The sequence below is a fragment of the Gadus chalcogrammus genome, chromosome 11 (assembly GCF_026213295.1).
Source record: "Gadus chalcogrammus isolate NIFS_2021 chromosome 11, NIFS_Gcha_1.0, whole genome shotgun sequence".
NCBI classification, from domain to species: domain Eukaryota; kingdom Metazoa; phylum Chordata; class Actinopteri; order Gadiformes; family Gadidae; genus Gadus; species Gadus chalcogrammus.
This window is the reverse complement of record NC_079422.1, coordinates 8,589,950-8,615,456: the sequence shown is the minus strand read 5'-3', so window position 1 is coordinate 8,615,456 and position 25,507 is coordinate 8,589,950. Positions and strand designations below refer to the sequence as shown.

The 25,507-nt window shown below is 42.6% G+C and overlaps 1 protein-coding gene across 3 annotated transcripts; it reads right to left on the bottom strand.

Annotated features, from left to right (window-relative positions):
- Positions 1 to 96: 96 nt before the first annotated feature.
- Positions 97 to 25,507, bottom strand: nt5c3a (5'-nucleotidase, cytosolic IIIA). 3 transcript variants are annotated; one of them, XM_056601281.1, is made up of 9 exons: positions 8,935 to 9,006; positions 7,254 to 7,407; positions 6,522 to 6,620; positions 6,100 to 6,169; positions 5,511 to 5,643; positions 5,263 to 5,352; positions 4,477 to 4,639; positions 2,158 to 2,358; positions 97 to 1,909 (listed from the first exon to the last, which is right to left on the bottom strand). In XM_056601281.1, exons 2-9 carry the CDS (start codon positions 7,392 to 7,394, stop codon positions 1,808 to 1,810), a joined length of 999 nt encoding a protein of 332 aa, XP_056457256.1. In that variant the 5' UTR covers positions 7,395 to 7,407; positions 8,935 to 9,006; the 3' UTR covers positions 97 to 1,807. The 3 variants fall into 3 exon arrangements, with proteins under 3 accessions (XP_056457256.1, XP_056457257.1, XP_056457258.1); XM_056601282.1 differs by lacking the exons at positions 7,254 to 7,407; positions 8,935 to 9,006 and adding an exon at positions 25,293 to 25,507; XM_056601283.1 differs by lacking the exon at positions 7,254 to 7,407 and having other exon boundaries at positions 8,935 to 9,034.

Genomic DNA, 25,507 nt, shown 5'->3' with positions numbered 1-25,507 from the left:
GTTCAAGCTTAGGTTTCCAATTGATGTAGTCATTACTTCAACTAATGTATTAAGGACAAGCACGGATCTATAATTTAGGAAAGACCTGGCAATGAATAACATAACAATATGGACATCATCCCACATTTTATTCAGAGTACTGTTTTCCAAATTCTTTAACTCAGCTATAAGAAAAGGCAACATGCAGGTGATCGCAACACGTTTGAATCACACCTATATAGAGAAAAACCGGATGTTATAACGGATGTAGTGCGAATTTAGGCTCTGACAGTATCCCATAAATATAAATCACACATATTTTTCTTAGAGGTAGCGTTTAATTAGAATCTGAACCTTTTCATATTTAATTATCGTGTGTGAAAAAATAAACACCAAATATGACTGAGTATGGATGAGCTGCAGTCAACACCACTGCCAGTCCCAATCTCCTTCTACACAAAGGCTGCTCGAGGGCAGAGGCATCCTTTGCACTTGTGTTGTATTCAAATGGGACTTTGAGGAAAATTGGCATAGAAGAGGCTTATCTCTTCGTTGAGATATCTGCTTGTGGTGTTGAAGCCAGGCTGCTGTCAACAATACTTTAAAGCGCTTCTGGAGGTGCCTCCACCCTTAACACCAACAGCTGAACATTGACACCCATCTTGCTGACATTAATCTTCCTCCCCAGTGATTTTGTTTGAATATTGGGAAGACACTGCTAGACAAGTGTTTTGGTATTTTCATAAGATGGTACTTAGGTTATTGCGATGACATTAAAATTAGGTGTTGTCAACTACTGAGGAGAGCCGTGGTGTGTAGTTCCCCTCTCTCTGCCAAGTTAACAATCAGGGTATTTCCCACTATGCCTTCTTAAATAAACCCGAGATCACTGCAGATGGTATGAAGTGTACTGTAACCAGATGCCTGAACAGGTAGACTGAGAGGATACAGATGGATCTTCACCCGGCGACCAGGCAGACATCCTAGTGTTTTTTCTGTTGCCAATATTGGAAAACAATATATTACTATTTTATGTTAAAATATTTTCTGGCAGCCATACTCTGTCCTTGCGGTTTTAAATTAAATGCCTGTATAATATTATAACTTACTTATTTGCGTCGTTGAAAAAAAACTCAGGTGTCCTGAATAGGAGAAACATTCCAAAGTGTCATCTGATCGTACCCTCATATTGTTTGGTTCCTATGACAACAGAGCCATGTAGATATATATGTTTATATACACATCTTGAGTGAAATGCCTCCGAGGATATAAGTGGAAGGATATTAGCCGATAGGAAGACATTCTACAATGCATGCTGGGGAGACTGACCAAAAGGAGAGCACCATATGCCATGATTCAGTTTATGATATGCAAACCTGCATTGATATGAGCATTACAATATCAAAAATAATCACATGAATGATACAAGTATCAGTGTGCAAATAATAAGAGTTCATGTATTTTTTCGTAAGAGTTTTCTTTTATAATACAGGTCAAACAGAACATAGGTGACGAGTGTTACAAACTTAAGCAGACACACAAAGACAGACGCTCGTGGGTGGGGGTTCTTAAAAGAGTTCACTGAGGAGTCAAGGAAAGAAGTCTTTTCAGGAGGACGAGCCATTGGCCATTCAGTCTGTGCTGCTGCAGTTGGTGACAACCTCAGACCGATCTGAGAATGGGAGAGGCCACCTAGTGGTCGTCGTTGGGATGTGGCTGGGGCTTAGTGGGGCTGCAGCAAAATCGCAGTCTTGGACCACTGCCATAGCGACCGGGGTTGGTCTGGGCAGTGTCTAGTGTGGTGGGATGAGGAGCAGTGGGGTTGTGATTATAGAATCTTCTGCAGGATGGCGTTGGGCACCTCCAGCGTCTCGTCCTTCACCAGCACAATGTCGTAGGAGTTCAGGTACTTGTCCAGCAGCTCGTCCACCTGATGTGATGAGGAAGAATTATTCACCTTGGCACTGGACTAGGGTAGAATAAAAACATCTAGCCTGGGAACCAGACCAATCTGCGAGCTTGTGTTTTATTTGCTCTGCCATATGCACCTTTTTTAATATTTGACTGATGCTTCATCAACTCAAAGTGAGGGGAGGTGTTTAGTGATGTCTAAATCTAGATACATACATACACAAAACAAATACACACACACACAAACACAGACTCCCCGATTATTACCTTGTCATTGAGGAATCCGATCTTCAGTATGTTCTCCCGGTTGGGCACGCCGTCGGCCATGTTTAGGTCTCCCAGGGAATCACCCATGAGGATGATGTTGGTGTTGTCCTTGAACTGCTTAAAGTACTCTGTGTTGCGCAGGGCCCCGTCATGCTTGTTGTACACGTGGATCAGTTCTCCCTTGAAGCCTTTCAGGATGCCCTGGAAGGGACGGAGGCAGGGGAGAGAGAGATATATGAGCATTGAACTGATGCAAGTTGGTCGGTTAACTGAAGCAACATTACACGAAAGGGTCTACTTTACTGTAATTATTGGTTTAGCCACATAGTTATTCCACAGAATCTAGATATAGCCATATATCTTGGGGCAACTCGCCCTCAAAATAAATGAGTGGTTGTTAGTTGTATCTGGTTGTATCGGTCTGTTCCCCAGGAAATACATAGGCCACGTCTGTCCATAGACTCCAATGCAACGCAAGCAGGAGTACGGTAACCAATAGGGGTGGGAAAAAGAATCGATTCTTTCGATGCATCGCAATACTGCGTAGAACGATTCAGTCTCAATTCAGGTAAGATGATAATCATACTTTTTCTTTTTTGTTTATTAACTTATCTGAATAGATTTTTTTGTATCAACTTTATAATACCGTTTTGACTGGGTTTATTTACATAAAACAGAAACAGAAATTGAAGCAAAAAACAAAAACACAAACAAGTTCCTTTATTTTTCTTGTCATGATCTGTTATATTGTAGGGTTAGGGTTAGGGTTATCTGATCAGTACACAGTTGCACGACAACAGTAACCTGACTGTTTTACTAGTAGTAGATTTAGCTAACCTGAATATTTACCAGCCTCCTCTTGATACGCTGACATAAAAACTACTGTCCTTCAACCACTTTGAAAAGCTTTCTTTCATTCCTGCGCACTTTCTCCTTCCCAATCTTTCTTTTTCTATTTTGTGACCCCGAGAGCTTTCTTCTCTGCCTCTACATATTGAGGTGTCATCGGATGACAATACGGTTCAAATGAAAACACTCTGGCGCTCGCCTCCAGCGTGTGCTCGAGGGGGCGCCCACTGGAGCGCCATGTGGGGAGGAGGGGGGGGAGGCGAAGGAGCGGGGGGGCGCCTTATAAGTGACGTGCCTGTGTTATTGATCATCATATCATTAACACAAACGCTGTTAAATACAGAAAATGCAGACTCAAATAATTTTACCTCCATCGCTTTGGCGCCCCCTCTGGTGCGGCGCCCCTATGCGCTGCATATAGTGCCTACCCACTTTTTGCGCCACTGCGGGAGAGCAAGTGTCAGTGGTACAGTGACGCTTCCCCGTGGGTGACCTTGTAATCCTCCACGGCAAATGCCAATAGTAGTAGACTGGGACTTAGCTCAGGGGGCTTGTGCATCCTAAAGCCACTTGCTCATAGAATGCCATTAGTGCTGTTACCATACAAACAGCAAGGAGGAGGACTCAAATACACAGTGCAAAATCATATCAGTGCAGAGCCTAGCATAGAAAAGCTTGCGAGGAACCTGGAAAGAGGCAAGTGTCACAAAGAGCCATCGCTGTTCTCATAGAAAATTGAAAAAAGGGCGCAACAAAGATCCTTGCTGATCATGAACAGGGCCTTTAGACTCACAGCTCCGGACAATAGTCCATAAACGCCAGTGGTCTCACTATGAAGAGTGTGTGAAAGCCTTGAGCAACGGCTAGTGATTGGTCGTTCGCGACCAAATCAGTTTGAATGAACGAATCTTAAACGAGAACGAATTGAACAGATTCTTCTCTCTCGCTCGTCTTGTTCGTTCTCAGACTCGACTCCTCCCAGACCCACTAGTCGCTGACTCGCTGTTCGTTCACTGACTATGAATGGTGAAGAGGGAAGAGGCTTAGTACAAAGACAGCATGGTAAATGCATGCTGTCTTTGTACTTTCTGTGTCATGCCAGATTAATCCAATATTTGAGTGTCTCGTCAATCTGTCTCGTTTTTCATGGTACGTTCTCCACCCGGGACACCCAAGTCTATTATCTTGCTGATATGTTAAACATCCAATAATCAACTACACCCCTATTTAATGACCGACTTCCACGATCGTTTGAGAATGAGAACGAGAACGAGGGAGGAGCAGAGTCTGACTGACTCAGCCGAGAACCGTGCAGTCCATGATTCGATTCACCGCTGCTGGAAACTCGACTGCACGAACAAACGATTCTGAACGACTCTTCTTGGCGAACTGACCGATGCGAACTGAATCAAGGAAAAGAATCATTAAAACCATCACTAGCAACGGCAGTTGGAAGTCAGGGAAACTCACGTTGTCGTCAAAGTCCATGAAGTTGGAGACCACCTTGACGTTGGGGAGGTAGACCCCAGCCTGTCTGATGATCTCCTCCAACACGTCCCCCAGACCCGCGGAGAAGATGAACACGGGCACACTGTGCTGCTGGAGGCGGTCGAAGAAGTGCTCGTAGCCCTCCCTGTGGACCACACACACACACACAAACACGTCACAAGAGTTTACAACGTTATTAAATTAAGGACTGCTGTGTAAAGGAGGCCACATGAAACAGCAACAGGGAGTTTTAGCTAGTGCTGCACGATTACTCGAATCGCGATATCAGCCTTTGCGATTGTATAACCGCAAAAAGGCTGCGATGTAATTTAAAAAAAAAATGCAATAAACATTAAATAAAATTGGTATTTTCTTATTTATTCCATTTATTTTATTTAGTTGTACTATTGAGAAAACCTAATAAATTTCTGCACTGCAGAAATGCCTTTATTTTGAAAAATATATATTTTTATAATTTATTTAATTTTGTAAAATATTGTTGTATTGAAAAAAATACTGTACACATTTTTTAGTTTTTGTATTTTTTTGTGCTAGTTTAAGTTTGTATGTTTGAGTTGAGAAATAAACATTTTAAAATGATCAGCAATCTGTGTGCATTTTCCTTGATAACCAAGCAAGAAGACTCATGACACCATTTGTTTATTATATCTCAATCGCAAATCGCAATATTGTCCACAATAATCGCAATATGACCTTTTCACCAAATCATGCAGCACTAGTTTTAGCCTGGTGAGGGAGTAGTCCTACCTGAGGGCTGAGTCTGACTCTCGCACAATATCGGGCAGTTTGTCCTTCTGCAGCCTCTGCTCCACCAATAACGTGTGGGACTTAAAGTACCTGGAATAGACAGAGAGAGGGTGTGCGAGATATGTAAAGGCTTTTAGTGCATCGTGTGTTTGTTAAATAAATACAAGGCATTTTATCTTTGTGTGCATGCGTTTGTTATATGCAAGATATTGCGTGTACGTGTGTGTGTGTGTGTGTGTGTGTCTCACCATTCCACCATGAAGGGGTACTTCTCCTCCATCGTGAGCTGGGGGTCGATCTCAATGGGATAGTATTTATTCTTCAGCTGTAGAAGCTTCTCTCTGCAGTCCTCCGTCACTAGCTTACAGTTATCAATAATATCTACACACACACACACACACACACACACACACACACACACACACACACACACACACACACACACACACACACACACACACACACACACACACACACACACACACACACACACACACACACACACAATATAATTACAGCCTGCCAACAGGACTATTTACCGATGCAAGTCAACAATAGAGCATTGGTGAAAAGGAGAGAAATGTTTTTTTAATAGATTTGGAATGGGGCCAGTAGAGGTGAGAGGTGTAATCTGGCCATGAGTGAGAATGAATAATTATACTGACTGTGTGTGTAAGATTCTTGATTATTCACACACACACACACACACACACACACACACACACACACACACACACACACACACACACACACACACACACACACACACACACACACACACACACACACACACACACACACACACACACACACACACACACACATTACAATACTCACTGTGACATGTCGGGCAGCGTTTTCCGTTGACGGCAAATTTGCTTAACGTCATGTCAAAATCTGTGATGATCTGCACAAGATGCGTGGCAAAACAAATCATCTTACCACAGAGGACTTCATGGCATAGTCACACAGTCTATATTTATAGTTATATTGTTATACTATATTGAAATCACATTCGGCTCAACTGAGCCAGAAACCCAAGCCTGAACAAGTCTTGAGCACTTCGACAGTATTTAAGAATATCAGCAGACTATACAATACACAGGGGATACCTGTTAACCAATAAGATGTGTGGCTCCACACTCCCACACTAGGTGGAACTGTCCCACTACAAGAGCAAAACGAATAATTTCTCAAAACTATCAGTTTGAATATCGACTTGTGTCAGGGCAGCCAGATGTAAAGTGCAGTTAGGATACCTGTAGTTTCGACGCTCCTCCTTTGATCATGCTACAGATGATCTGCTCCACCCTCTCCGGGTCCTTCATGTGTACCGTGTTCTTCTCAAACTGAGGCATCTGCACAAACAGACAGACATGGTTCATGGTTAGGTTAGTGCCTATTCAGGTGGTCATGCAAATACAAATTCAACGCTGGCTTTTTGCCTTAGTCAGCGCAATTGAAGACACATTCTTTTTTAGCAATGAATATATATACGTTTCTTATTTTACTGCCTTCAAATATTGCGAAATATTGCTATATTATAGAGATTTTTTAATTTCAAGTTGAAGGGCCCTGCTCATATTTTTCCTCAACAAGTAGTCAGCATCCATAATGGGGATTTATTCATCCAGGCAGGCCTACCATTCAGGTACCATCTTAGAGGTCTAGTACTCTCCAATCCATCCACACTTTGCCATGAGCTTGCTCACAAACACAGTATCAATGCCTGACCTTCCATTCCCACCCATGCGTGCGTGTTCCTGTGCCTGTGTGTTTTGCCATCACTGGAGGTGGGTAAAGTAGTTTACCAGCAGAGCAAAGAGCTTTCCAACAGCTAAAAAAAGCTCCAAACGCCTGCCCCCCCTGCACTGCAGTAACACGATTCTTGGCCATTGCAGAAGAACAGCTGCTGTTTAGTACCATGTTGTAAGACCATGCCCCCGACACCCTTGGCCAACTGTCTCAAACAAAATAAGATAACCACTCACACACACAGCCTGTCCCAAGACAGGGGAGAGAAATAGGCCTGTCCACCCCGCTGGTACACACAGCAGGAAAACATTGCATAACGGGAAGAAGAAAAGGTCGCGAGGGAAGGACTTCATTGCATGGGAGCACTTCGTCACCATGGTGGCATTTTCACTGAGAGACAGAGAGAGAGAGACCAAGGTGATTGAGAGAGGCCGAGAGAGAGAGGCATGTCTGCACATGATCAGAGAAGCTGACCGGAGAAAGGCATGTGGTACCACACAAGGCTCTACACAACTGGAATTATTTGGATGATCATGTCTACTATTAGGATTATCAGATTTGATCGATTGACCAACAAACTGCTGGGACATTATTTGATCTGTGGTCCGAGTTGGACTGTATCCTTCTAGAAGACTTGTGCTAGACCTGTGTTGCTAGACATCTGTTCCTAAGGGGCTTGCTGTTGTCTGGATTACTCAAGGACTGAACAAGCTAACTGGGGCAGGCCTGCTTTTCCTTTTCATACTTTTTTTATTCCTTCCAGAGGCCTCTGCCAAATCAGCATCTCGCTTCGCAAAACAAGCTGCTCCTAGAATGCTAATACTTACCGAAATGCTGCTGCGCATGTGTGTCTTTAAGCTAAAATAAGTGTGCGTGAATGTGTCTGTAATTAACATACACGGCCAGTCGGCCACAGTCTGACCTACGATTTACACAATTGCTATGGTCTCAAGCTGATCGGATTTATTTGATGTGAGCCTCTGAGACGGAGCATAATATTTACTCCTCATATAACATTCATCACAATATACACTTAATCCATTCAACACAACAAGCCCTGTCCGACCCAATATTAATGATGCAAAGCATCAACACTAAAAGGACATCTCCTGCATACGTGTGTGTGTTTTAAAAGTATTCCAGTATTATGCTGGTGGTTGTTGGTGAGAACCAGTTTGTAGTGCCATCAACGCCCAGCCTTGGTCCAAGAAAAGGTAATGAGTGTTTTTTGTTTGTGTGTGTGCTTGGTGTGGTATGCTGGTGATGCGTGCGTGTAAGTGGACACCTATGCCCTCCATAGCCAAGGCGGTGTTCTTGCATAACCAGAACTGGAGGCAAACTCTCCAACCACCATGCCCGGAGAGCAGTCAATGTTGTGCTTGAAAGCAAGGCGGGCAGAGTTGTTGTTGTAATGAGCGTTTACACCCAGTGCCAAGCCAGAGTAGCTTTCAAACAAATGCAGTAAAATATGTGTTAGAACGTGTAAAAGGTGGAAAATAAGGAAAGAAAGAAAGTTAGACAAAGGAAATAAGAGTTAGCGCAAGAATCCCTTCTGTAGATTCCAAGAATTCCTCTGCCCTTGGGAATGTAATTTCTCTCTGCTCATGAACATGACCGGATTTTTGGAGAAGTTAGACCAAGCCAAACTGCAGGGCGAATACAGTGTCCACTGTGTTTCAGGAGGGAAACTGACTTCTGCTTTATCCTGTAGTCATAGCAATGTGCTCTTAATCAAACTTAAATCAAATGCTGGCGTGAAAGCCCTTATAAATCCTCAAGAGTCAAGCAACGGAGGACAACTGTGCATAAAGAATTTAATTGTAATTTTATCCATAGAATCGTTACGTTACCTAATGTACATATGAAAACATTCAAGCGCACACAGGCTCACCGACAGATTCACACACACAAGCTTACCTCAGCTTTGTTGTCCAAACTAAACCAGAAGAAAAAGTTATCTGCCTGAGGAGGGCTTTTATTGCCACGGCAACAAGGGGGTGTGGCCCAGAATAGCTTTGAGAAAGAAGACCCTCCCCCTTCTTGCTGCAGTCAAATAAAGTAGGCACACACACATACACACACCCAGAAGATATTTAGGCGGTAGTGTTTGACGCATGTCAACACATGCAAAATGTGCTTACAACCGCGGGTACACACACACACACACACACACACACACACACACACACACACACACACACACACACACACACACACACACACACACACACACACACACACACACACACACACACACACACACACACACACACACACACCTTTTGGACTTTACTGATGCAAGGATTTTTTACTAATGCAAGGCAACAATAGTCCAAAGATTTGGAATTGGACCAGTAGAGGTGGGGTGTGTTGTCTGGCCTTGTTTGAGAACCGTAACCTCTGACCCTCAAGCCCTGTTCTGCAGCTCATGTCCTCTGCACTCGCTTTCACAGGAAACACAATCCTTGCTGTGTGATGAAGAGAATGGGCTAAAGGGGTACCAAAGGGTCAACCACTTGTTGACAGGCTTCTCCTTCAGCCTGGCGCAAATTTGTTATGTAAATTAGAACTGCAGGTCTACAGGACAAACAAGACAGGGATTCACAAACAACAAAATGCCCAAAACTGAGAGAAACAGAAGCAGCATTTTGTATTGTTTTGGGTTAACGATGTCCTTCCATACACTGAGTGAAGACCATAAATAATACCGTTATTAAGTCCCTTTAACCTTCTTTGTATTCTGATACCACAAATGTACAACAACAATGCTGCTTCTCATAACCCTTTCCAACAGCTGTTTAAATTGCATGTTCGACATTTCTCCACATTCCTTTGCTAATCAACAAAAGCTTCAATTCTATTGGCTGGACCCTGGCTTGGTTTGTGAGAGGGTTCAAAGGTGACCGTTGAATAAAGCATGCGACTGAACATGCTTGTTTTTTGTGCATTGAGCTAAACTGTGACTGTTGCAATGTTGTCCATGCTGATTCCTGCCCATGGAACACCACTCGCTATTGAAACATTGTATCCATAGTCCAAATGCCTGGAGCCTGTGTAATGGAACATTCCTATTTAGCATATCTTAGCTTTTTCAAGCCACAACCGGTCGGAAGATGAAAAGGACCCCTTGTTCAAGGTCTTATAGCTACCTTTACTATCACTAACAAGCACATCAGGCACGTGCAGAGGGGGGGGGGGCTATGGGGGCCCGAGCCCCTGCCCTTTTCCCTCTGGGACCAAAGTGCCCTTTTGAGTGGTCATTTAAATTTTCAATGCTTTGTAAAATTACACATGAACAATTAAACATTAACATGTGAATCAATTATTCGAGAATAAAAATGTCTAAAAGTAATAATATAGAAGTAAAGTTTGTACTTTGTAGCCTTGTTTACCGGCACTCGGCGCTGCTGCCGCTGGGTGACGTCATAGGCTATCAACGTGACCTTTCACCTTTGCCTGCCTGCAAGATGCCCTTTAGTTTTAAGAGACGGTACAACGCAGGGAAAGATCATTACAGAGTCAGACACAGACAGTTGTTTCCAAAACCATTAAGTTGATAATGCTAAATAAACTAACAGTTATCTCGTTTTGTAGTGTCATTTTGAAGTATAGGCCTATGTTTGCCAGCAAAGGTTTTTCAACAAGCATCGTTTTAACTGACCTGTGAAAGTGGCTTCCACTCGGTTTATTTTCTATGGCCTACCAGCTAGCTATACAGCTAACCTATCTTGGAAACCTTTTGAGAATGCAAAGGGAAAGCATACATCGTTATAATGAATCTGTATACTCTGTATGAACTACTTGGCCACATGACATGGCCAAATCCGTTTCATGTCTACTCTGTCTCATTGTCTCTGGCAGTAGGCTAGTTTATGCAAGTTGGCACTAATAGTAGTACTAGTAAGGCAGGCAGGCTGTTAAGTAAAAGTGCCCTAGGCTATTTCATCTTCCCGAAATTGTGGTACAACTCCGCTAGATATCCCTATAGTGATCCGCGAACAAATTAAGGTGTTAGCGTTACCACTAAAATGAACGCAATTGCGGTTACTCCGCTATTGAGATTAACCTGCTGTATCCTCTGTACTGAGATCAATTCTAAGGCTTGGGTGGCGACCAGGGTATCAAATTAAACTACAAGTTCTCATACAGATGTTAGTATCATTCCTGACATCCTTGAATGAAGTTAGGAAGGCGAAAAAATTGTACTTCTCCAAAGCTCAACTCTCCTTATATTTAAGGCTTAAAATAATCAGATGTTCCACATACGCACACTCTTCTTTCTCTCTCTCTTTGTGTCTCTCACACACACACACACACACACACACACACACACACACACACACACACACACACACACACACACACACACACACACACACTTTATTTCAATCACATAGTTTGAAGTCAGATTGTTGCATTTTGGATGGATAATATTTGTGTGAATGTAGTCTGATGTAAGGCTCCATATTTCATTCTAAGGTGTACAGTATTGTGGATTTACATGTGCCCTTTTTGGAATTTGAGCCCCTGCCAACAACTTAAAGATGCATTACCGCCATCTACTGGTATGGAGTTTGGCACAAATATCAACCTCGCTTCAAAATAAAAAAATTAAAAATTAAATAAAAATTAAATAAAGATAATAATAATTAAAATACTTTAGAACCTATATTTTCAAAACCAAATTAGTTACCCTAAGACACTTATTGGAATTCAAATGTAAAATGTGTATTAAATCAAAACTTACTTTTTCTTTTCTGAATTTTCCCCTCATCTGCCTTCCTCATATCTCTCACGCTGCATTATAACATGTTCTGCGGTCTCTTCTTGCCCACACTCACATCTGCCTGTTTCATGTTTTCCTATTAAAAACAGTGTACTGGTCAGACCCGTGTGCCCAAATCTCAGTCTTGATAGAACCGACTCCTCTCTTCTGCTCTTATCTCCACATCTCATTTCTCCCACTTTCCTTTGCACTCTTTAAAACCATCTTCCTTTCCGCTCTTCTTCCCACTGCTTCAGCCATCTCCTATTCAGTATTTGCTTAATAATCCCTTTAATTTTACCTATATTTATACTTATATCAATTACGCTTTTTTTTGTAATATCTTTTGCAAGCTTATGTGCCATTTCATTTCCTCTAATCCCAATGTGTGCTGGAACCCATACAAAAAAACACTATAAGCCCCATCATTTGAATACGGTATAATGTCTGTTGAACCTCAATCAAAATATCTGGTCTGCTTTCGGAACGGTTGTACTGTAGGCTCTTTAATGCTGAACTGGAATCTGAGCAAATAACTGACCTTAATGGCCTGTTGTCCTCCACCCACTGCACTGCCAACAGTATTCCCAGCAGTTCACCTGTATAAACTGAACTGATACCTCATTATTAACCCTCTTCCCTATTTTCACTCAAAATTCCGGTACAGTAAAAGCTACCCCTACTTTATTACCCGAGTCCTTCGACGCATCTGTATAAATTTGAACATAGCTATAGAATTTGTCTATGTACTCCTGTATTACTTGTTTATTTCTATTTTTGTTGTCTAATAATGATACATCAACTGTCCTTGTGCCCACTGCCCCGTCAGTCAAAGGACGTGTAGTGTCAAAGGACGAGTAGTGTCAGAGTGCTTAAATTTGCATGCGTGATCTTATTGGATGACGGATCCGTCGCTGACGGAGCCTTCAGCGCACGGATCCACAATGCATTGCGCGTCCGTCCCCATTAAAAGTCATTAGGGATCAGTCAACGGACGGAGGCAGTGGGCACGAGGCGTCATACCTCCTTCCGGTTTCAGCGTTGTTATGGGTGTTACTCAATACATCCTCTAGAGGGCAGTGACTCTCTAGTCACAAATTACCGGCATCATCAATCGCAAACATGTCATCTGTAGAGATGATTTTGCTTTGTGTCATTCGAAATCGGCAAAAAAAGCGCATAAAGTGTAGGCCTGTGACACCCCACCAACCCGCAGATTATCACCTCAAAATGTTGCGCCATTTTTAAATGATCAGTTACAACTCATTGCCAAAGCAGGTGAACAATAAAATAAAAAGGTCAGGTATATTGTATAATATAACTATAAAACGTTAAATACAATATACACACACACACACACACACACACACACACACACACACACACACACACACACACACACACACACACACACACACACACACACACACACACACACACACACACACACACACACACACACACACACACCTTAAATATTATACTACTCTCTATTTTCGCGAATGGTTGGACTTCTGACTCTATACTGCCGCCTCGATTTCCATTGGTATAAGGGATGCAAACAATTAATCGATTATCGATTAATTTTCGATAAGAGATTACTCGATTAAAATAAATTACTTGCAATTAATCGCATTTTTAACCCGTAATTCCCCAACCGTCCACGTGAGGGCGCGCTTGACGCCAGACGTACTTGACGCACACGCGGGAACACAAGCGGGATCACAAGCGAAGCAGAACAAGACAAACGAAAAGCGGGACACTACTAGCTGTGTTCGAAATCGTTCCCTATCATGGATGTAGTGCACTAAATAGGGTGCACGCCATTTTCTAGGGTGTTTGAATTCTCAGTGGTCCACTATATAGGGCACTATATAGTGGACTTGAAATAGGGTACATACGATGTTCCCTACATGTTACTCCTGTATACCACAATGCAATGCGGTTGTATTTTTCCAGGGGAGAAGAAGAGGCCGAATAACCGCGAAAACGAATACATTTAATGATGGAGTCTCCGGCTTTCGTTTAGAAATGTCAACAATTTATTTGGGATTAACATAGAATATTTAACATTCAAAATTAATTAAACAAGGAAATGTAACATTCAACATCAATACAACCTCCAGCTTTCGTCGTGAGTGCCCGGTTTGTTTACTTGATGTGGGCGCATCTGTCTGCGTCACACAAATACCCGGCGCATTTACTGACGCAAATGACGTTTAGAAATGTTCAGCGTAGTGTCCGAATTCTCGTTCCCTATTCCCTATATAGTGCACTATATCATGTACACTATATAGGGAATAGGGAACGAGTGTATAGGGAACGATTTCGAACACAGCTAGTGACACGATGAAGAGGGCAAAACGGAGTGCAGTATGGAGCCACTTTAAGTTGGTTAATGACGACAAAGACGCCAAATGCACAATATGTGGAAGTATTTTGACAAATGTACTTATTCTAAACGACTTCGTTGAATTACCACCTAAATGTGTCACATTCAGAAGGAAATTCAGCTTCTCAGAAGAATTGCCGCTTATCAATTAATCGATCATCGATCGATAAGATGAAACAACTATCGATTAATGAATTACTCGATAATTTGCATCCCTAATTGGTATTGCTCCAGATTGCACTCCAGATTCGTATAAGCTCAGAGGCAACGGACCCACTGACGGACGAAACGACCTCTGGGACCCGGCGAAAGGGTTCCTATCCGTGTACCGCAGGGTGTGAATGGGCCTTTAGACTGTTGAAAACCTCTGAAGAAATCGGTGTACAGGGTACAGGGGCTCACTCTGCTAAAGAGGAGAGTGGAAACTCTTGTATGCATACGTTAAGATAATGAATTGTTAGGAGATTTTAGGGAGATTTATAAAGACATTTCATGCAGATTTCTGACATCCACCTCCATTTTTATAATAGCTTTTTTCCAAAGATATACAATTAGAGCACACAGCAAGATACAGCCAACGTTATCACACGATATAAAATCGACTATACAATTACAACCATAAAGAAAATAAAAAAAAGGATGGGGTCTGGCCCCATATGAGGGGGCGAGGGACAGAGTCACAAGCCTATCATGGTCAGCGTTCCCCCACATGCATCCAGCTGTTGCGCCGCATTACTAGCGCCTATATAATCTGGGATCCAGGAATCCTAATATGTCACACAGCAGAACTTCTGCTGGAGACAGTTCAGAGCCTGGGCCGGCACCCAAAAACAGGAGGAGAGGAAATACGCCATGTTTCCTTTGTTGTTGCGGGGATATTCTATCGAAGAGAAACTGATCTGCGCAGAAGTAGATAAAGCTTTCAGAAGGGGGTCTTATTGCTACAGTGTGTTCAGTCTAAACCAGTGGTTCCCCTTTGACTTTAGGTGTGCAAGCAGCCAATCGCGTACAGAGTCAGTTGAACTAGGCCCGTTGATCACGCCTCTTGTGCTGAAGGAAATTATGGCAACTTCCCCAGACCAACGTGCAATCTATGATTGTGCTTCGTCTGGCAACAGCCAGACTAAATAGACTGTATACAAGGCCGTTTCTTGCTATATGCAGGTTTGCGGTTGCATAGGGACCCTAAAGTCATCAGGTGGCCCCCAAGCTGCTCTTTCCCCCTATTTCTATACTGTAGTTAAAAAAATAAATACATCTTTTGAAAGCACTTTCTAGGATTTTCTTGAGGCTTCCCAAACTTCAGGTCTTGGATTATCATCTTTAATAAACAGGCTTGAGCTGCTGAATTTTCCTTTTGACGAGTGCCGTACGACAACGGGGCCAATATGAAGGGGAGGAACAAAGGCGGTCAAGAAGGCTGCTGAGAAAAATCCTTACACACTTTATGTTCCATCTGGGGCACATACATTGAACTTGGTTGGGGCTGGTGCAGCAAAATGGTCTGCAGATGCCATCAGCTCTTTTGGCATTGTATAGAAACTGAACAACCTGTTCAACTTCTCAGTAGCAAAACAAAGATGGGCAAACTCGAAGGACCATGTGAGTTACACAGAAACAAGGTTAGAGAGCCGTGTCAACAGCATAGAGGCCGTGCAGTACCAAGGCTCTATCATAAGGGAGGCACTGTTGGAGGTCAGGGGCACGGCCACAAATACCCTGACCAAGGTTGAAGCTCAAGCTTTGGCAGAGGAGGTTTGACATTTGCACAGTGGTATGGAATGATATCTATCCTCAATCAAGAAAACTATGTGAGCAAGCTTCTGCAGTCTGCCACAATACAGCTTGACGGGGCAGTTGACCTAATGATTGCAAATATCTCACTGACAAATATACAGAGACACAGGCTTTGCTGCAGCTCAGGCGTCTGCTAAAGGCATGCGTGAGGAGGTGATTGTGGAGGCTGTGCTTAAAGAGAAGAAGCTTAAAAGTACAAGAAAACACTTTGCCTATGAAGCCCCAGACTGGCCTATCTGAGATGCCATGAATAGGCTAGAGATTGCATTCTGTAATGTGGGGGTGGACACCACCGTGGAGTCATTAAAGGAAAGGTTTTAAGCAATGGCAGAAGTGAGAACAAGATTTGGTTCCGTGCTTAACTTCAAAGAATTGGATGGTGAGGTATTGTCCAACCATTGCGATGAGTTCCGCAGCACATTCAGCACTGGAGATCAAGATCACATTGATTGAAAGGAACTGGCTCTTGAAATTAGCAACTCGCCAAGCCTGCCTTTGGATAACATGACTGCACTGGAGCTTCTCTCCCTCATCCACAAAAAACTGGTGAAGGAACTGTAACCGATCTGTGGATTGCCCTAAAAATGGCATGCACTCTCCCTGTGACCTTGACCACAGCAGAGAGAATCTTTTCAAAGCTAAAGCTCATTAAGACCTACCTGAGGTCATCCATGGGACGGGATCGCGTCAGTGAACTTGCTATAAAACAGAATCAATCAGGAGATCGGCAAGCAGCTATCGTACGACAACATTATCGACGACTTTGTGCAAGTCAGCATGTGCACAACAGCACAGTGCAAGTGTACATCCGCATCTCACACACACAAATCAACCATTCGTCACTTACCTTTGGCCCATCCCAAAACATGCATTGCCCTAAGGTATATAATCTCCCTACTGTGAGGCTCTGCTGATTTGCTAGCCCTGATCGCTGTCCTTACAGCACCTGCCCTTTATTACATGCAATGAAGGTAGGGCTGGGTATCATGGCCAATTTCCTAAATCGATTCGATTTCGATTCATAAGGTTCCGAATCTATTAATCACTATTCGATTCAATCTGCTCTTAAATAATAAAAATGTCTCAATTGTGTTACAAAACACAATTGTACATTATTTGTTTCTCTTCATCTTAAACAACTAATGCAAACTTGTAAATTGGACAGTTATACTTTAGCTGTAAACAAAACTGTCTCAAGTCTCAAAAGTGCAATTTTGAAATTAGAAAGGAATTGCAAGTGAAAGTGTACTTGAACTACAACATTCTATCACTGCAAATTGCATTAAGGCATTGTTTAGTAAAGTGCAAAAATAATAATAATGGCAACAAAAAAAAATAATCGATCTCATGCCCTATGAATCGAGATTGCAAAATTTAAATGAAATCGATCCAAAATCGATTAAATCGATTTTTTTTAGCCAGCCCTAAATGAAGGGCACTTTGAGGGACGCTTGGCTCTTGATTACTCTCTTGTATTTCCTGCAACAGGACACTTCAGTTACAAGGAAGAAAACAGTTTGCAGTCATTACAATCATATCCTGTATAAAAGCAACTGTGATACTAACTCTAGACTAGATCTAGCATATCTGCAACCCCCCCGTCTTCATTTCCCCTATCAGCCCGGGCCACATTGGATCGCCGCCATCATCATCATGGTGAAAGCCCTCGGATTAGATGTCTCCAAAGTAGTCTGTCTGTCAAACTATTTAAAATGTAGCGTGTACAGTTGTGATCATCAGTTCTGATAACCCGACTTAGCCAATCATAATGATTCTGTCTATACAGTGGCCATAGTTTCATCATGTTTGAATGTTTGCATTGTCAATGTTTAAAGTTCACCACATGTCCTAACGTCCTATACATGCTGCATTTCCGGCTCTTACAATGGGAACCATTTGTCATAGTGGTTGGCAATGTCTGACTGCTAGCCAGCAAGAATGCCCTTGTTTTTTTCTAAAACTCTATAAAAAAATCTCATCATAATAGGCCCTATTCACAACGTATCATCATGGGTAATACAGGCAACGACGTTGATAGACATTGAGGCCCCGTCCACACGAAGCCGAAACGGGTGAAACCGCGCCGATTCATACCTCCGGATCCGGACGAAATTCGTCCGTCCGCCCCAAACGTTGCCTCCGGAACTACCCTTCATACCTCCGTCTGGTTTCAGCGTTGTTATGGATGTTACGCAATAAATCCTCTAGAGGGCAGTGACTGCCGTTTCACAAATTAACGGCATCGACAATCGCAAACATTACATATGTAGAGATGATTATGCTTTGTGTCATCCGAAATCGGCAAAAAAAAGTGCAAAAGGTGTGCGGTGGCATGTGACACCCCTCACCAACCCGCAGATTATCTCCTCAAAATGTAAGTATAAAACGTTAATGACAATATATATACATATCAGATATTATACTACTCTATCTATTTTCGCGAATAGTCTGACTTTTGACTATACTGCCGCCTCAATTTCCGGTGGTATTGCTGTTTCTCCCGGAGCACTCCGGATTCGTAAGCTCAGAGGCGACGGGCCCATTGACGGACGAAACACCACCGGGACCGGACGAAACGGTCCGTATCCGTATTTACCGTAGGGTGTGAATGGGCCTTAAATTGAGCCACGTTCTGCATCTGCACCTGGGAGACATTTGAGCAGTGATTGACACGTGATTCTGTTACCGGCACACGCACGGCCTCCGTACCGGAGCCGCATCGTATCCGTTAACATTGGCCTTCTTGGTCTGCAACAAAATTGGCTGTAAAAACCTCACTTATATTTTCATGTTTGACACATAACTTTGAGGATAACACCCCATAAATGTTCATAGCTTTGGCTCTGAACCCAAGTACCCCTGACTGCAGCCCGCAGACGGAGCCCACATGGAGGGGGCGGGCACTCAGTCCACATGGAGGGGGCGGGAACTACGCCCACATGGAGGGGGTGGGAACTTAGTCCACATGGAGAGGGCGGCCACTCAGTTCACATTGAGGACTGGTCAAACAGCATTTCTGATCCCGTTTCTGACCTGAAATTAGCTGAAATGTACCTGAAATTACCTGAAATTAGAGTGTGCCCGCCCGAGCAAGTGATGCCTAAACCATGCAAGTAAGTGAGAATGTCAAAATGCTTAATATATTTAGTAATATTCATGCAATTGTGTATTATGTCTTGTTACTTAAAAGTTTGAAAGCTTAGAATCTCAGGATTGTCAACCAATGTCAACCATTCGGTGGAATAAATATGTTTAGTGAATATAGATCAAATATATCCTAGTGTCTTAGGTCAAAATAGCCCCCCTCACCCTCCCCCACCCTTGGTGCATTCTTACTTTATCGTCGTTGTGGATATCCTTAGCAATGAGTTGATACTTCATGTTGGGTCTTGAAATGTTCATAAGAGTCTACAGAAATCGAATATCAATATTATATTAGTCTAATTACATTGTGTATATGCACAAGCCATCTTATACAAAGCAGCCGAAAAATAGAAAACCGAAAAGCTGCAATGTTTTTTTGTAGAAAACTGCTTTTATGTTTATACTGATTTTCTTTGACTTTTAGAGACACCATCAATATACAAGTTATAGCCTACTCCATGGCTGATCTATTGCACTACTAGGGCCTACTTTTACTATTCCATTGTATTAGCCTATTAGCCTCAACATTACAGACAACAATGATTGTTGTCTGATTGTTGTAAAACAGATTGAATGTTTTATTTCCAGACAAAACTGAAGACCAGGAACTGGAACCTGGGAACCTGTTATGTAATATGTGTGTAATGCTGGAGGTTGTATGTATAGCCAGATAAAATAGTCTGATGACTAGTTGAATAGTGTTTTTTATCACTGAAAACTCATCAGTAGGCCTAGTAGTAGCCTTTGTTTGCATACCATTTTGTGGTTTTGGGAGAGTAGGGTGTCAAGTACAGACACAAATAATTTTTCCTTCTTCTTCAAGAAAGATGATGTTGTCCTGAAAGACACAATTCAGGCAGCAGCATGGTGCCAGTTACAGTCCTTCAAGGACAGCGTTTCTCTCCCAGAGGTCATTGGGAGGGAAGGTTGGGAGCAGATGGCAGCATCAACACAGCGCAAATCCCATGACGGCGGGGATGAGGAAGAAACGTGGAAACCATTCAAATTCTCATTCAGATTACATACTGATATGAACTGTTCTGTGTGGAGATGATGGACAGGAGAAACCTGAAGGTGTTTGCCTCTTTTGAGTCAAACACCTCTCCCCCTCCCCGTGACGCCTGAGCCACACGACTCCAATGTAGTCTGATGATGCAGCATAATGGCGGCGCTTGGCAGCTATGGCGGCGGTGACGGCGATGTCGGGCGACAGAGAGTGAAGCGAGAGTGGCGTCCACCTCACTGAGGAAGGCGTCAGTGTGTTCCCCCCCCCGTTGAGACTTTGTTTGTTCTACTCTTTATTGATTTATCTTTTATGTTAATAGTTTACAATCTATTTTTTGTAGTTGTTATTTTTTAATTGTTTTGTTGAATAAAAAGACAGTTGTTAGTGCTCCTGTGATTGGTGTAACTTAATGTGCTTCACACATGTAGCTTTTCATTATGTCTATTGAGGTACATTTTTTGCCCTTAGATGTGGTCACTTCGTTATTCCTCACATTACATCTGTTAAGGTCATACCTTTGGGTCCCAGTCTTCATAGTTCCCCAAATCTTATTTTGGCTCTTACTGGGCCTGTAACTCTCACAGACAGACGGGTACAGGAGTTCGCACACGTTGCATTGTTTACAGGCAAGGGTGGATTATCGCACGGGCACACCGGGCACATGCCCAGGGGCCCAAGGGCGGTGGCGGGCCCTAAGCCAGAGCTTTGTGTGAAGTCGCTGTTAGTAACTTTTAATGTTGCATTGTCGAAGCAATCAGAGAAATACAAAAATTCAAGCGAAAACAGCAATTGTATTAATACTGAGTAAAAAAATAAAAGATCACTAGGGGGCACTATTTCAGTTAGTGAATTTGAGACTGGTCACGAACAAGGCACTGTGATTTAAACATGGAGCAACGGCGAACGGTTGTAACGTGAACTCTTAAGTGGAACCTAAATAGGTCCAGTGGAACATCTCAGCAGAAAAAAAATAAACAAGAGAAAATGTATTTGCAAGTCGTTTAGGCTATGCTTAACTTTATAATAGTTCCATGGTACGCAGCAAGAAAGATACCCAGTCACATCTCCCGTACCATCTGTTTGTATAATTTAATTAACAGCATGGACTCCCGCTAGCTTAACATAGTATTACCGTTTACTCTTGCATTAACAAGAGCAGTGGAAATGTGCACAATCGTCTCGATGTGGACTGAGTGGCCGCCCCCTCCATGTGGACTAAGTTCCCGCCCCCTCCATGTGGGCCTAGTTCCCGCCCCCTCCATGTGGACTGAGTGCCCGCCCCCTCCATGTGGGCTCCGTCTGCGGGCTGCAGTCAGGGGCTTCTCTCTGAACCTGGCCCAAAAGTTGGAGCGCTATGAAAGTGACATGTTGGATTTGGGAACCCTCTAGTGGTCAACAGGGCGAAGTGCAGAGAAGAGCCAGACTTCAAATCAAATATGTCACGTGCAGGATATTGCATGGTTAAGATGTTTGACAACCAGCGGTAGCTCTGGGTTCATACCACAATATATGAAGTCAACCTGTAGACATCCTTGAGCAATAATCCTGATCCCTACCAGCTAAAGGATGAAAGATCCTATCAATACCTCTGTTGCAAGTAGCTTTGGATAAAAAAACATCTGTGAAATTAAGAAATAAGTAAATAGTAATGTAGTATACGCATTACGCACAGCATTGAACAACATCCTAACAATAGCATACATCTCATATATAGCTTCTACTGAGACTTAAACAGATCTTACATTACAATCGATGGATCCTGTGAAAAATCTATATCTCAACTACCAACTGGGTGCCTAGCAACCGTGTGAGTCTTAAAAATCTGATCTTGATCTCTGAGCCAGCACTTAAAGTGTAAGTGAACCCCCTGTTTCTGCCCAAATTACAACACTATGAAATAAAAAAATTAAAAATTGAGAGTTCTAGGCAGGAGGGAGGTGTTATGCCATGGAAACTACCCCTGACAACTTTGTGATACTGTTTTACTACCATCTTTGTGTATGATATATGCTATAACATTGCTGTTATAATGAGCAATGTTTTATATGTGCCACACACTGTGGCATTATTTTAGTGGACGAGAAGCTTAACCCTCCCTCGGACGCAGACATCAAAATAAACCACTTGACAACACATCTTCACACACACTGTGGGTCCACTGCCCCTTTAAACATACTAATGATGACGGGACCTCGAGACAGAGGCCTGTATTGTCCCTCCTCTTTCAGTTTATTTGTTGATTTAATGAAAAGGTACAGTATATTATTTCAGAAATGAATAAAGCACAAAAAGACGCAATCCTGGCATGATTCATGATATCACAAAATAAGTAAAATAGTTTGGGTTTGCAGTTGAATTTGCTATTTAATGTTTAACTCAATTGATAAATGATCAGCATTTTTGTAAAAAATAACAGAGACGGTATTATTAAATGAGGCAGCAGAGGAATTGGACAGGGATTTGGGCCGGATGTTTATCCCTTCTCCCCAGGGCCAGGCAGTGTCATCAAACACAGATGTTCTTCACACTGGCCTCTGCCACTGAACTAAAGCACAGACCGGAAGTTCTACACGTACCCGACATTTAGGGCTGACCTACATTTGTTTACTGCCGTATCTAATAGTCAATCATCATGAGAGCACATTCTATACCATTAATCTAGAAAGATACACAGGAAGACAAACATCTAAAGTTTGGCAACATTTCGAAAGAATTAAAGATGACCAAAAAAAGTAAATGCAAACTTTGTCAACAGCAGCTGTCATATCATACAACTCGCGCTGGTGAAAACTATTTACTCTGTCAGTACACAGTAGTTATGCTAAATTGAATGGTGCTGCATTTGTTCTATATGCATCAGAACATGTATTCAACAATTGTAATCAGTCCAACTTTACTTCATTCTCTTCATCGATGAGGTTCAGTCTCTAATAAGCCACTGTTTGATTTCGTAGATGTATTACATAAATTACGGTATATATTATTACCCTATATAAGGTATATATTGCTAATAGTAGTCCATCTGTTCTGTCAAATTGAATGCAGATGCTGACATGAATGGACATGTACATTGCCGTCATATTGTGAAAAGTTAATAAATTGAGGGGTTAGGGATAGGGTAATTTAGCAGAGGCGCTGTGCCACGCATATCGACAACTGTTGGAAAAAACATGACCGCAGCGATGAGGCCTAGGCTATTACCAATAGACAGATTTACAGGTATCATTAATTATTCCCAACACATCTTGAACTTGATGACATGTTTGGTAGAATAACAGTGCTTTAAGCTACTGTTTGGTAGGCCACAGAATGCAGTAATTTGAGTGTGGTTTTAATATTTGAGATGGGGGTTTCTGCCAGTAGGGCACCAAGTTATAACTGAGCGCTGTTGCCGTAGTCTTACATCACCAGATCAATTAGACCACAATGCCTCTGCACAATTGGATAGACCTAAAATCAGAGCAATGTGACATGCTAGGTCACATTGCAAGGTCACTAGTCGCTAGGTCACAGGTAGCTTCCGCTGATGTGAAACATCAGCGGAAGCCATCTTGGTTATTTTTAAGTGCCTTAACAGCACTCCCATAAGGCACTCCTCTACATAGTCATTTTATCAAACACACCTTACATTAGATACACTGCTATGATTGGTCTGGACTGGGCCAAGTGTGCAGGAAATCGTTCTTTACTTGAGGGGGGCCTGATGCCAGGGCAAATAAAACATGAGCTTGCAGATTTGTCTGGTTCCCAGGCTATTGTTGCTGCCTAACACACAGCAAAGGTTGTATTAGTACCTACCTACAAAAAATCGAACATGAAAAATGGGTAACATAAAGCTATACCATTTGAACAATAAACGTAATAGCCTAGCTTGAGAGTTACAAGGTAAAAATATGACCAGTCCTGTCGTTGGCTCTTTACAGTCTCAAAGACAGAGGCAACAAGGCCAACCTGCAGCCAGCTACCCTCAAGTTTCCACATAAAAAAATCACTATTCGATTTTGGCCATTTCCACACTTATGTGAGAGAATTTCCCACCCAGTGTGTCGCCCCTGCAAAAAACATATCTCAAAGCATTTCAACGAAGGCCATCGGGCTTGTCAGGGGACGAAACTGACACCTAAGTATAGGCACAAATGGTGTGTGTGTGTGTGTGTGTGTGTGTGTGTGTGTGTGTGTGTGTGTGTGTGTGTGTGTGTGTGTGTGTGTGTGTGTGTGTGTGTGTGTGTGTGTGTGTGTGTGCCTGTGTGCCTGTGTGTTCGCCATTACGTGGTTATTTGCATGTGGAGCATGGAAGCCAGATTGGATCTAGTAATACAACCAAATGGTCACCAATGCTTTGTCATGGTCGATGTCATGTCAAGGTGACTGCAAAACACTTTCATGGCTATCTGCCATGTATCTCAATACAAGATGCCAGGTCTACACAGAGCTTATGTAATAACCACATAACTGCCACATACAACAAGAGCTAAAGCCTCCCACACCCCAGTGGCATTCTTTACTCTTTAGTCACTTGTTGTAATCATGAAGATCCCAACTTCAGATACTGAAACTGTTAATTTACTCAGTTATTGCATATCCTCTTAACCAGTATTTAGAATCATTAGCATCAGTAGAATAAAAATATATACTTTAAGATAACAGTGACCAAGCATTCGACATAACAAAGTCAGGCTCAGCACAGAGCTTCCATGGAACTTGTATTGACGGTTACTTGAGAGAATTACAATCAAGACTACCAAACACACACCGCAAATACTGGGTTAGAATATATCCTGATATATTAGTAGCATTATACAGCTGTGTGTTTTGTGTGTGATGCCGTTTCAGACCAGAACATACAGTACAAAACAGCTGGACAACTACGAATGGCTTCGCAGCGTCTGACTGTTGGCCAATGCTATGCAAACCAGAGTGCTGGACGCCTTGCTCACATTACACTAACTAACGTAACAAGAATGTGTTTAACCAACCGGTTTGAATAATACGTAGATGCTATTGAATTCATTGATATAGACTATTAGTTGTCAAAGACGTAGATCAATGTCATTGATGAAACGTTACGTTTTGGAACTAGCTAGCTAATGACCTCTACCCAACCAGTGATATTTTGGTTGGAATCTGCGGCTGCGCGGCGCACAGCAGAGAAGCATGCATGATCCACTCACCATCTCGATGATTCGTGTTTTCTTTCCCGCTCGCTTCTTCTTGGCGACGATATATTGTGCGAGAACCACACCACCAAAGAGAACACAAACGCTAGCGCTCGCCGCGGCCCCAACTTTAACCACGGCTGTCTTATCCATGGCTATTCCGCTTCTTCCGCAGACGTCCCTGCGAGTTGTGTCCCTAAGTCAACATGGTCCCTCCCTCAGTGAGGTAG